Raw genomic sequence first — 13,331 nt, 5'->3', positions numbered from 1 at the left:
TCCACAGGCATGCTGGAGGCAGAGATCCCTCCCTGCACAGATACTTTCTGAATTATTAACAACCTTTAGTTTATTCAGACTTACACATCAGACCTGTTAACATTGGAAACATGTTGGTTAGAGATAAACTACAACAGAAACGGGCCGAGTGAGAAGAGGACGTTTATGCAAAGTGATGAAGACGTGAGCGAGGTGTGTGGGTCTGTGAGGATGATGTAATCTTCCTCAAAATAAAACTGCGTATTTCCTTTACTGTTTGAGACGGGTGCTAGTTTCCTCTTTCTCTCACGCTGTTCACCTGATGGTGCTGCATTAAAACCTCCATAATTCACTCTGTAATTTTCTAAATATGATGCAGAGCTGAGTAGCCTGTTAGTGTTTCTTCTATATGACCTCTGAGGTTTCTTTATTTCTGCACAATGGACTGAAATTTGGTACAAACATGTCCCGCCAGCCACCTCGATTCTTCTCAGCCAGTTAAAAGCCTGAATCACTTCTAACAGTTCGGACTCCTGTCGACACGGCCTGCAGGTATGCACGGCCCACCTTATCTCACAAAACACTTTCTGCAGGTTATTGTGTACAAGCTGGGGACTTGCAGGCGACTTTTTTTTTAGTAACGGGAGTCTTACTGGCTTGCAGGTAAACAATCCACATTGGTGAGGTAACCTCCAGCTGGCCGTTGCACTGTGAGGTTAAATCAGCAGGCTGGAGGACGGGTTTCCTGCTCGCTGCCCAGCAAACACGTCCCCACAGAGTCGTGCACCAAAACATCCAGCAGAAATCAGTGTGTTCACAGTCTTTACAGCTGTTTAGCTGATGACATGTTAATGATGTCAAAATAACGTTTCCTCAATAGAACAATGACACATGATCAATATAAAGTCAATAGAAGTCATTCCTTTCCAGCTTTGACTGACAGGCCAATGACAATGAGAATAGTGCGGTGCTCATCTAGTCATGTGGCTGGAATGGAGTTAAAGAGACACACACACACACACACACACACACACACACACACACACACACACACACACACTCCAGAGCAGCGTCTGTGAGTCAGCGAGCGGCCGCTAGATGTCACCATATATACATCAGCGGTAAATTCAAAGCCTATAAAAGCCCGACCTGCGCCTCCCGTTCATTCACTGTTCCTCCACCCGACAGAGAAAACGAGCCTCCATCACCTCCAGCATGAAGACGCTGAGCATCGTTTCCCTCGCAGTTCTGCTGCTGGCTCTCCGTCTCAGCTCTCAGGTCAGTTTCACCATTGCATCTTTTTAATAAAAACTAAATCTTTCAGCACCTTTTCTTTTAAAGATGCGGCGGAAACGCAGTTTGTTTGCGCCTAATTAAATGCGGACATAAGGAGCTTTAAGGCTTATGTTGAGGAGCATCCGAGACTGAAGGAGAAACTCCAAACTTCCACAAACTCCGAGTTTAGAGCTGTGGAAATAACGTTGGGCAGAAATAAAGACCGGCGGGTTTTTCGTGCCCCCGGGCCTGATGAGTCAGTGTTAAAATGTGGAATGAGTAACATTTATCGTGGGAGCGCAAAGAATCCCGAGTGGAAGATTCCTTACACCAGATTTGAGGGTAGAAGTAAACGTGAGGGGAAATTCTGTTTTTGTGGAATTTTGATGAAATGATTAAAATGAAGATTTTCGCTCGCGTGGTGTTTAAAGTTTTCACGGGATCAGGAGTTTGTCGTGACCCTCCGTGATCGCAGTTCGCTTTTGTGTGTTTCAGAGGGCCGAGGCAGCCAGCACCGCCCTCCCCAGCACCAACACCTCCACCACCAGCTCCACCTCCATCTCCACCAGTGAACCCACTAAGAGTGGCTGCGGAGGTCCCGCCCTCTCCACGCTGCTGCTGTCCCCGCTGCTGCTCGCGGCTCTTCTGTTTCACGCCTGAGCGAGCGGACACGGCACAGCCGTCACGCGTGGACTGGAGACGCATCTTTAGTTTTATTCCAGATTCAATGTATTTTTTCTTTGAAGTGAAATCGTTTTCAGTGTTGATGGGAAATGTTTTGAAAGGAGCGCGCGCCGCCCCGATTGGCTGTCTTTACGCACCCGTGAAGAAGACAATCCGTTTCAAGTGATTGTACACGAACGAGTTTTGTACTTTAGACCAGATTTCTCGAATTTTATAAAAAGAATAAAACTGTAAATTATAGGAACACGTGACTGAGCTGTTGTTTTTTCCCCCGTGGAGCGTCACGGTATGTGAAGTATAGATGCTGGAAGAGGTTGAGCAGGTGAACTGAGAACACTGATAATCAGGTTTGGTGTCCGTGTCAGCCGCACAGGCGGATTATCAGGCTCAGCTTAATCTGGTTTCGGGTGACTGTAAATAAACGTGCGGCTGATAGAATCGAAAAGCAGCTATTTTAAAGCCTGCTCTGCTCTAGATGTGTAATTATGCACATTTACGCAGCTGCTTGCATTTATTCTGTTGCATAGAACCGTTGGTTGTACAGTAGAGGTGTATGGGGCGCCGTTTGTAAACTATGGGGCGCCGTTTGTAAACTGAAACATGCCGAAATTAACAGCAACATTTTTCCACATTTAGCTCTAAATCTTACAAAAACATGTTTTTTCGAGTCATTTTTTACAACATTTACTAAAATATTTGTAACTTTTCATATTTAAAACAGGATTTTAAATGTTAAATCTAAATGCTAAATGTTAAATCTAAATGTTAAATGTTAAATCTAAATGCTAAATGTTAAATGTAAATATTATATTTAAATGTAAATGTTAAATGTTAAATGTAAATATTATATTTAAATGTAAATGTTAAATGTTAAATGTAAATATTATATATAAATCTAAATGTTAAATGTTAAATCTAAATGTTATATATAAATCTAAATGTTAAATCTAAATATTATATATAAATCTAAATGTTAAATGTTAAATCTAAATATTATATATAAATCTAAATGTTAAATGTTAAATCTAAATGTTAAATCTAAATGTTATATATAAATCTAAATGTTAAATGTTAAATCTAAATGTTACGGGAAACTAAATATTTAGCTAATATGCAAATTTATTGTACGGGTCAACGGAAATACCAAAATAAAAGCTTCAAGAAAACCTCCCGCGCTAAAGTGTGCCGGTCGCGGTCAGGTTCTGTGTTTGCGCTCCTCTTACGGTCACTTTTGACTGCCATGAGCTGCTTCGACTATTCCCTACCAGCATGTCCAGCGATTTAGCTGAAAACATTGGAAGAGCCGTTTTGTCGGCCATCCAACGATTCAGCGGTAATGCACCCTCGACCTCACAAACGCCGCAGCACTTGGTAAGTTTATTGTATAGCATTTTGGACGGGTTGATAGCAGTGTTAGCAAAACTAGCAAAGCTAAATTACTTAGCTAGTCCTCAATTATTTCATTTGGTAGGCAGCAGACAGAGATCGAACATCATACAACTCTATTTATTTATTTGGTAGGTAGGTAACAGTCGTTCTTGATGTAAATGTTTCCTTAGGAATCCAGCAATGCACCTGGACCAAGTAGACCTGCCGTCTCCACTGGGATACCATACTGCTCGGTAGGCCTTCTTACACATATCATTTAATTCATTTATCATGAAATTTCCCCTTGTGGGACTAATAAAGGTATGTTATCTTATCTTAGCTGACTGGTTTTGATATACAGTCAGGTTCATAAGTAGTTGGATACAGACACATTTTCTAATGTTGCTTCTGTACATTACCAGAATGAATTAAAAATGAAACTACTCCAATGCAGTTGAAGTGCAGACTTTAAGTTTTAATTCAGTGGGTTGGACTAAATGAATGCATAAAAATGTGAGAGGGAAAAATTAATTTGTAAACACAATCCTATCATTTCAGAGGCTCTAAAGTAATTAGACAAATTAAATAACTGAAAATAAAATGATAATTTCTATTACTTTATTCAAAACCCTTTGTTGGCAATGACAGCCTGAAGTCTTGAAGTCATGGACACCACCAGATGCTGGCATTCCTCCTTACTAAGGCTCTGCCAGGCCTTTACTGCATTGGCTTTCAGTTGCTGTTTGTTTGTGGGCCTTTCTGTCCTAAATTTAGTCTTCAACAACTGAAATGTATGCTCAATTGGGTTAAAATCCAGTGACTGACTTGGCCATTCAAGAATATTCTATTTCTTTACTTTATTAAAGTCATGGGGTGCTTGGACTGTATGTTTTGGGTCATCTTCCATCTTTATTATTAAATGCTGCCCAATCAATGTGACTACTTTTAGCTGGACTTAAGCAGACAAGTATGTATCTGAACACATTCAGCTGCTTCAGTCCTGTGTCACATATTCAGTAAACACTACCAGTGCCACTGGCAGCCATGCACGCCCAAACCATCACACTGCCTCTGCCATGTTTTACAGATGATGTGGTATGCTTTGGATCATGAGTCGTTCCACCCTTCTCCATACTTTTTTCTTGCCATCATTCTGGTAGAGGTTGATCTTGGTTTTATCTGTCCAAAGAATGTTTTTCCAAAATTTAGCTGGCTTTTACTAGATGTTTTTTTTTTTTTTTTTTTTTTGTTAAGTCCATTCTAGCCTTTCTATTCTTGAGGCTTATGAGTGGCTTGCACCTTGCAGTGAACCCTCTGTATTAGGGCTGTTCGATATGACGATATGAAAACATCTATCATTTCATATTATACGCTATCATTTGTTCTGTGGTGTCGCAAAATAAATTTTACGTCAATATTTTTCATCGTTTTGATGGTCACTGTAGTGGCTGTATTAATTTCTTAATTTTCTTTTTTCTGTTATGTTCTCTTTGACCGCATGTTGTCTGTTCACAGTAAAATTTTCAAAATGCAAACACTACGTCTCAAATCAATTCCAGGCCTTTTATCTGCTTAATTGGTAATGACATCATCATTTTAATATGGATACCCTAAATTAAAGCTTAGTCTGCACATCATGTCCATGATATAATTTTGATTGGAATATGTTTCAGTAAACGGGCAACAAAATAAAACTTGTTAGGGTCCAAATACACACTGACCTAATTGCAGGCCTTTGCTACTCTAATTGAGTGCTCAAAGCACTTTATACAACAGATCTCATTTACCCATTCACATGCACAGATTAATACAAGCACTTTTTCTGTCCAACATTCGCACACAGTCATAGTCGGATAAACTCATTGGGAGCTCTAGATTAGAGCACCTGGGAACTGAATCACCAACTTGACCAACAATCACCAAATGCTAATCTACAAGATACAAAAGGTTCAGTTTTCTGTGTAATGGGTAGACAATAGTAAGATGGTCTGAGTCTACAGTTTGTTTGTTTGTTTTTAATGAACAGATAACAGAAACCTTACGGATGTATTGTAATGCATAGGTGTCTATCTGTATCTGTGTTTGAATTCATTTCAGGTTCCTCTTCCATCAGTTCCTCAAGCTCATGCTACGCGCTCACATTTTGTGAGAAAAAACAAGACCTGCAAACACTATACAAAAGATGTTGTGTGCTTGCCCTTGTCTTCAACATCAACGTTTCTCATACCGAGAGGAGATTCACGAGCAAAACTAGCACAAGATGGCCTTATTGGGAAGATCTCCTTTACATCTGACTGGTCTGAAGCACAACTTAGAGAAGAAATAGCAGCAATCTTCAGAAGAACATTTGCACTGTCAACTGGCCAGACATTCCCTTTTGAGTATTTGAGTACAATTAGAGGATGTAAACGACTAATGAAACCAAATGTTTCTAGCAGTTTTCTTTGGGGTGGCCAAGAAGTTGGCTCGATTTGTTCCACCACCTGCCTCTATATAATGGCAGGGATACAAAAACCTGCACAGGTAAACATTTTATATTGCAGTGCAGAAATATTTATTGTCTAAAAAGTGAGTCTGTTCCCTTAACATAATTTTATTAATTGTATTAATTAATATTGCAGTTTCAGCAGGTGTAAACAGTTTTTAGTGCAGCCATGTGCCTCTGTGTTACCAGTGATTTGGTGCAACTGTATTTGATTTTATGTAGAACATGCTTTCTTTTCCCTCAGGAGGAACCAGAAGAGCTGTCTGATAGTGACTTTGAAAGTCCAGTCTGCCGGAGAAGACGAGGTATGTGATGTGAATGAAAACCTAGTGAGGTTCTAAGCTCGATGACCAGTTAGATTTTGTTACTGCAGTGCGTAATAATTCCTGGGGGGTTTGTTTGATGAGAGCATCGTTAATTTGTCCGATTGGGGCGATCGTGGCTCAAGAGTTGGGAGTTTGCCTTGTAATCGGAAGGTTGCCGGTTCGAGCCCCGGCTCGGACAGTCTCGGTCGTTGTGTCCTTGGGCAAGACACTTCACCTACTGGTGTTGGCCAGAAGGGCCGATGGCGCGATATGGCAGCCTCGCCTCTGTCAGTCTGCCCCAGGGCAGCTGTGGCTACAACTGTAGCTTGCCTTCACCAGTGTGTGAATGGGTGGATGACTGGGTGTGTAAAGCGCTTTGGGGTCCTTAGGGGGAACTAGTAAAAGTGCTATACAAATACAGTCCATTTACCATTTTAATGTTTACGAATTATCACAGGTGATTACAGCCAAGGAGGAATATGTGCCCAACTTTCACTTAAACTAATATAAGGATATATAAAGGCTGTTAACATTATGAAGCAAGTCATGCTGACCTTCTTTCCTTTGTTCAGTGCATCATGCGTTGTCTACAACACCAGGTGAAAGTGAGGCCAAGCATCAGGAAACAGAGAGCTGCATTCAAGAGAGTGAAAATGAGGGACAGGCAGAGGGACAGCAGATGTTTCCATATAATGTGGCAGAATTTGTGTAAGCTGTTGTCTAGGGGTTAAAGAAATCCTTCATTTTAGATGTTGTTTAGGATATTGTTTTGATGCAAGTTTCCAATTTGCATGTTTGGGGTTTTTTTTGCTGAATGACTGCAACTTTAGGATTTACATTTAATTTTTTTTTTTTTTTTTTAATGATGTAGTGTGAGAAATTCTTCAAGGCTGACATGTTTTATGATTTCTAATATCTCTTATCTACTTAGCCCTATTTTTCTGGAGGAAGATGAAGCTCTTGAAGAGGCAATTCAGCGTAGCCTCCTAGAAGAGTCTGATAGACAGAGTGAAGTTCATATTTCAAGGTAAGATTTGAAAGTAACCTTTGATAATTGAATATTTTATTTGCATCTTTACTTGCATCATTTTTTTGCAGTTACACAATTACAAAGGTAATTGCTCATTTCTGACTAATTTAATATGGACTATCACAACATAATTATATGTTGTAACTCTGTGCACTTGAGTCAAATGTACAGCAAATTTCCATTTTTCCCCAAGATCTGTTTGTCATTGTCCCTTTTTTATATAGGTCTTTTAAGAAGCTCAGCAAAGAAGAAATTGAAGGTCTTCTTAGAGCTCATAGTGAGAAAGTCATTACACCAGGAACAAGACAACTCCATATCAGTCGAGCCAATGTGTGGTCGACTGCTTTGCGTCAGTTCAAGAGACCCAAGTTTGCAGAAAGCTGTGAGATGCTTTATGTCACATTTGCAAGCGATGAACATGATACAGAGGAAGATGCTGCTGACCTTGGGGGGCCAAGGCGGGAGTTTTTCCGTTTACTGGTGAAGGCCATCTTTCAGGACAGTGGTGCTTTTGAAGGTAATAGGATTTCACAGTCTAACTAACTTACTTACTCAAGGCCTAAAGGCTTGTTGACGACACTCGTTTTTATAATGTTACAAACGCAACAACCACCTGATCTGAACATTGTTTGACAGAACATTAACAAGTTAATAAATGACTACAGATAATAAATCTGTTATGTTCTGTGTGTCTGAAACAGTAAAAAAAAAAAAAAAAGTAATACATTTTTGTCTGTCAATCTCAAGATATCAGTTTGGGGTCTGTACAGAATATACTTTTTTGTGTGTTATTTTTCAGCTACACCAAATGGATGCACACTGAAATTTAACATCCTACACTTGCAAAATGGAGTATATCGAACCATTGGCAGGATGTTGTCCACGATAATAGTGCAAGGTGGAGAAGCACCTGCCTTTCTCTCTCCACATGTAGTAGACTACATTGTGTCAGGAGACATTCTTCAAGTACACCTAACACCGGATGATATAGGTGACCCTGAGTTAAGAGAGAATCTGAAAAAGGTGAATTGCAATATTATAACAAGAATATTGTAATATTTCCTATATTCACAAGTCTTCTGGTCTTCTTTTATAATATATAATAAATACACTTTTGGTTATTAGAGGCAATTCCATGTATTATATTTTCAATTTGTTTCCTTTTTGTTAAAAAAAAAAAAAATATTGGTGAAATACAGCCAAATAAACCAAAACAAAAACGTTTCGAGTCCAATTAAAATGAACCATCTGCAGTATTTGTGTACACTGGTAAAAAACAAACATTTAAAGTGTTTTTCTTAAATATTTAGGTTGTAAATGCAACAACTCAACATGATTTGGAGGAAGCAGTCAGCTGCTGCGACTCATGGCGATATCAAGTTGAAGGTCTTCCACTCACAGTCACCATGGCCAATAAAGATCTGTTTGTGAAAAATGCAGCTCTATACCTTGCAGTTCTGCAACGGCAAAGCTGTTTTGATCAACTAACTGATGGCTTGTCCTACTATGGAGTGAGATTTATATTTTTTTTCTGTATCAATTGGTCATTATTTTATAATCATTTAGAGTGAGCTACTTTTTATATTTAAAACTGGAATTTAACCATTATTTAAACTTTTCTGTCTAGATTTTATCACTCCTGAGAGAGAACCCCAGTTTGCGTGTTCTGCTTGACCTATCGGGGGAGGACAAAGATCTGACAGCCAGTTTAATTGCTGGGGTTCTCAGGCCAAGCTATTCTGTCCTTGGGAGCAACAGAAGAGTTAGAGAGGAGCTGATGGTGGTCAAATTTCGGGAATTTCTCCAGTGTGTCGAAAGTAAGCAGAAATTCACATAATGTAGTCTGGCCATGAAACAATTCGGGACACTAAAGTAAAACTTTGTCTTTTTATGTCACATGCGCGCACACAAAACAGGAATAAAGATGTATGATAGCTTACAACTGACAAGCAAGGCAAAGACAGAACCTCTGTATTTTTTATAAAAACATTAGCCATCATTTAGTTGTTAGCTCAAGCTTTAACTATTTTAGTGTCCCCAGGTTAACGGTGGTTTTTCTTTGTTTTTAGATGAAGAGCTGAGAGACTCACTTGGAGAAAGGACTCTTACCAAGGATGAAGAGGCATTTGTGAAGGCTTTGAGGCCTGGTCACATCTTGGCTTTTGCCACCGGGAGCAGCAAGGTTCCAGCCATAGGTTTTCAACCAGCTCCTAAAATAACATTCATTCACGATGAAAGCAAACATCTCCCGATTGCACACACATGTGCAAATGAGCTTCAGCTTTTTGTGAATGAAACAACAATGGCTGATGATGATGCTTTTCATTACTGCTTCTTAGTAGCACTCATGAATGGAGCTTTATTCAGCACCATCTAAACATGTTCCAAAAAAAGTGAAATTAAAATGGTGGGTTTGTTAACTCTAATCCTGTTCATTAATTGTAGTTTCAAGTAACTTTGCTTCATACAAGATAGTTGAAATAAATTCTGACTGCATTTAATGTTGAAATGTAATAATTTTCAAAGCTTCAATAGATTTATAAAAATGCTAACTCTGTATTTTCAACGACAAATCAATAAAGTCACTGGTGTAATACAATTTTATTAAGCTTTTCTTTTTTAAACAAGGACACTTCAAAACAGTTTATGCACAGAGTATACTAAACATGCTTTGTAGAACAAGCCAGGATTACTTAGACATCTAACAGCAACATTTATTAAGACTATTGCAACTTTACAATGATTAAAACAATACTGTAGATAATCTTGTGAATTGATTTAAAGACTGACTGTTCCGTGTTGATAATTTTCACTGTTATACTGTATTACAGTGTGAATTTGATCTTTACTTCAATCTGAATAACTGGTTTTACCCATAAACTAAAAGTGGTTGTAGCCTTCTGAATAGCCTATGAGTCACTGTCAGTCATTAACTCTGAGTCCTTATGTGGCAGGAGGCATCACTGCTAGAGGGGAGGGGCTTCTGCAGTAGTACAAAAACTGCATTTGCTGTACAGCATTTAAGAATATTAAGTGTCATCACTCTTTAGAACATCGCTGGTATCCTGTGGTTGAGGTCACACATTTACAAGTTTGTTAAAAATATACTGCTGTGTTCGTTGAAACAATGTTTTACCATTATTGTTGTCTTCTTCAAAAGGGTGAATGCTTGTATATAGCTCTTGTAAATCGCTGTCATTTAATGGGACAAACCTACTTTCAGAGTTTGACAAGGAGGGTATGGAGACCTCTGCTGTAGAAAGTTCTGGGTTGTGACGATGAGACACATGAGTTCCGCAGGCAAAAAGCTGGATGGGAGTTCTATTACCTTCAGTGGAAACAGAGTGATTGTTATATCCAGCTTTGAATTCCTTCAAAGTGCGGTTGATTCGTGGTAGAAACACATAATGAAGGCAAAATAGGTCTGTTGCATTTTCTAAGTCTAGGATACCAAGTGATTCCAATTCATAAAATATAGGTGCATAAATGCGGCTACAGTTGTTGTTTAAGTCTCGGTTGAAACGCTCAATCCTCTGGTTGTGCACAGAACTTCCCATTAAGACAGAGCTTTCACCCCTGCTTGCTCGCATGTCCTCCCAAATCTGAGCATTCTCTCCTCCGTGATCAGTCCTGATATGCAGGGGTCTGCCAAATTGTCCAACAGCTGCAGTAAAGAGGGCTTTCACAGTCTCAGCTCGATTATTGCTGGAGCACTGAAGAAACATCAACATCCTGCTGTATCCATCTATTGCACCATGAACAACAAACTTCCAACGAATCAGTTTGTGATTTCCATCTATGTGCCATATGAAATTTGGATGAGGCACAGAATATACTCGCCGAGCAACTGCAGTTCTTCTCCTGGATAGAACACCAGCAGAGTCCACCCTCCGCAGTGACTTTCTTACGCGCCATCTTTGAACCACTATGTTTTTGGAACGCAGATGACCCATCAGCATCACTTCTCCAACATTTGGATGTTCAGTTTTTATCTGGGACACTATCTGATCTAACTCATGGTCACTGATTACATTGAATTTTGACTCTGAGATATTATAGTCTTGCAGTAACTTATACAGAGTGGGCCTGGAGATGGAAAGGATAGATGCAGCTTCAGTAAAAGATGTTTTCAGGGAAAGAACATTTTCCAATTCCTCTTTGGAAATCTGAAGCCTTCCTTGGTAACCATCCTAGAACACGGCACAGAAAATCTCAATGAGCACAATTCTATAACAAAAGATGGGTAATTTGAGGCAATTGTACTGTGACAGATTAGCTAGAGTAATATTTTATCAATAGTTTTAAAATATGAAAGTGAGCAATCAAAAGACACTTCAGAGCAAAAACAGTAATAAAATATGACGTAAAACTTGTGAATGTTGTTGGTGGTGATGTGACACTGCTAGTGATGGACCCCTAAGAAGATGAAATGTATGTAGAATCAGAATCATTACTTTGACAGGATTTAATTTAAGGTGACATATTACACCAAAGAAAAAACAGAAATTAGTCAGCTAAATGATATGTGTAAGAAGGCCTACCGAGCAGTATGGTATCCCAGTGGAGACGGCAGGTCTACTTGGTCCAGGTGCATTGCTGGATTCCTAAGGAAACATTTACATCAAGAACGACTGTTACCTACCTACCAAATAAATAAATAGAGTTGTATGATGTTCGATCTCTGTCTGCTGCCTACCAAATGAAATAATTGAGGACTAGCTAAGTAATTTAGCTTTGCTAGTTTTGCTAACACTGCTATCAACCCGTCCAAAATGCTATACAATAAACTTACCAAGTGCTGCGGCGTTTGTGAGGTCGAGGGTGCATTACCGCTGAATCGTTGGATGGCCGACAAAACGGCTCTTCCAATGTTTTCAGCTAAATCGCTGGACATGCTGGTAGGGAATAGTCGAAGCAGCTCATGGCAGTCAAAAGTGACCGTAAGAGGAGCGCAAACACAGAACCTGACCGCGACCGGCACACTTTAGCGCGGGAGGTTTTCTTGAAGCTTTTATTTTGGTATTTCCGTTGACCCGTACAATAAATTTGCATATTAGCTAAATATTTAGTTTCCCGTAACATTTAGATTTAACATTTAACATTTAGATTTATATATAATATTTAGATTTAACATTTAACATTTAGATTTATATATAACATTTAGATTTAACATTTAACATTTAGATTTATATATAATATTTACATTTAACATTTAACATTTACATTTAAATATAATATTTACATTTAACATTTAACATTTACATTTAAATATAATATTTACATTTAACATTTAGCATTTAGATTTAACATTTAACATTTAGATTTAACATTTAGCATTTAGATTTAACATTTAAAATCCTGTTTTAAATATGAAAAGTTACAAATATTTTACTAAATGTTGTAAAAAATGACTCGAAAAAACATGTTTTTGTAAGATTTAGAGCTAAATGTGGAAAAATGTTGCTGTTAATTTCGGCATGTTTCAGTTTACAAACGGCGCCCCATAGAGGTGTGATGGTCAAACATCCCACTTGAAAAAACTTTTATTTTTAATTTGAACCTCATCACAAAAGCTGAATCGCTTTTTTACGTTCAGCTTGTTTAACCTTTGCAGACTTGCTGAAAGTACCAGTATGAAAACTATGAAGTGAATTCTAACATGTAGACGCATCGCCAGGAGCGTTTTGGCCCATCTGACACAAAACTGCAGTAACTCGGCCTGGATGTGTTAAAAGCACGGATCACTTTTAAAAGTGGAGCGGAATGTAAAATTATACCAACTTTCTTTATATTATATTTTCAGTATGAGCTCAGAGATCCAAGAGATGAAATAATATTTGCAAAGTGAATCTGTGATAAATTGGAGGGAAAGAACTCAAAAGGGAGACACGCAGAGGAAGAAGAGGGAAAATACGAGGAGCTGAAGTCAGAATCAGTAAACAAGCTCAAACACAAACAGATGAAAAGGAAGTGAAAACTGGAAACAGTAGGAAAGACTGACAAACTGAGGAAGACTATCTAGTAAAGTAGGCTACACGGAGTGTGTACACTGTGACAGGATGCAGGGGTGTGGCTGGGGAATAATGGACAGTAGTGATGGGACGTTCTGTATCGAGGCTTCGGAGCGTGTGTCGAGTAATGGAGGGGGCGTTTCCGCGAAGCGCGTATCGAGGCTTGCTTCATTTATGGGAGGAGCTGAAAATGA

The 13,331-nt window shown here is 38.9% G+C and overlaps 2 protein-coding genes and 1 long non-coding RNA gene across 3 annotated transcripts; 2 read left to right on the top strand and 1 right to left on the bottom strand.

The window, feature by feature from the left end:
• The first annotated feature begins 1,102 nt into the window (after positions 1–1,102).
• Positions 1,103–2,182, top strand: LOC145422474 (uncharacterized). Its single transcript, XR_013903761.1, has 2 exons — positions 1,103–1,257; positions 1,750–2,182. It is a non-coding gene; the product is annotated as an uncharacterized LOC145422474 (long non-coding RNA).
• A 796-nt stretch (positions 2,183–2,978) lies between these two features.
• On the top strand, positions 2,979–9,725 carry LOC145422473 (uncharacterized). The gene is made up of 11 exons (XM_080293912.1): positions 2,979–3,309; positions 3,498–3,560; positions 5,404–5,829; positions 6,036–6,096; positions 6,669–6,804; positions 7,028–7,123; positions 7,351–7,643; positions 7,926–8,149; positions 8,437–8,637; positions 8,754–8,943; positions 9,196–9,725. The coding sequence occupies exons 1-11, from the start codon at positions 3,208–3,210 to the stop codon at positions 9,501–9,503; spliced, it is 2,100 nt and encodes a 699-aa protein (XP_080150038.1). The 5' UTR covers positions 2,979–3,207; the 3' UTR covers positions 9,504–9,725.
• LOC113028406 (uncharacterized) lies at positions 9,711–12,246 on the bottom strand. Its single transcript, XM_080293913.1, has 3 exons — positions 11,919–12,246; positions 11,668–11,730; positions 9,711–11,316 (listed from the first exon to the last, which is right to left on the bottom strand). The coding sequence occupies exons 1-3, from the start codon at positions 12,018–12,020 to the stop codon at positions 10,204–10,206; spliced, it is 1,278 nt and encodes a 425-aa protein (XP_080150039.1). The 5' UTR covers positions 12,021–12,246; the 3' UTR covers positions 9,711–10,203.
• Positions 12,247–13,331: the final 1,085 nt, after the last annotated feature.

Source organism: Astatotilapia calliptera, chromosome 19 (genome assembly GCF_964374335.1).
Source record: "Astatotilapia calliptera chromosome 19, fAstCal68.1, whole genome shotgun sequence".
Taxonomy (NCBI): Eukaryota; Metazoa; Chordata; class Actinopteri; order Cichliformes; family Cichlidae; genus Astatotilapia; species Astatotilapia calliptera.
The sequence above is the reverse complement of the archived record's forward strand: the minus strand, read 5'-3'. Positions and strand labels throughout refer to the sequence as shown.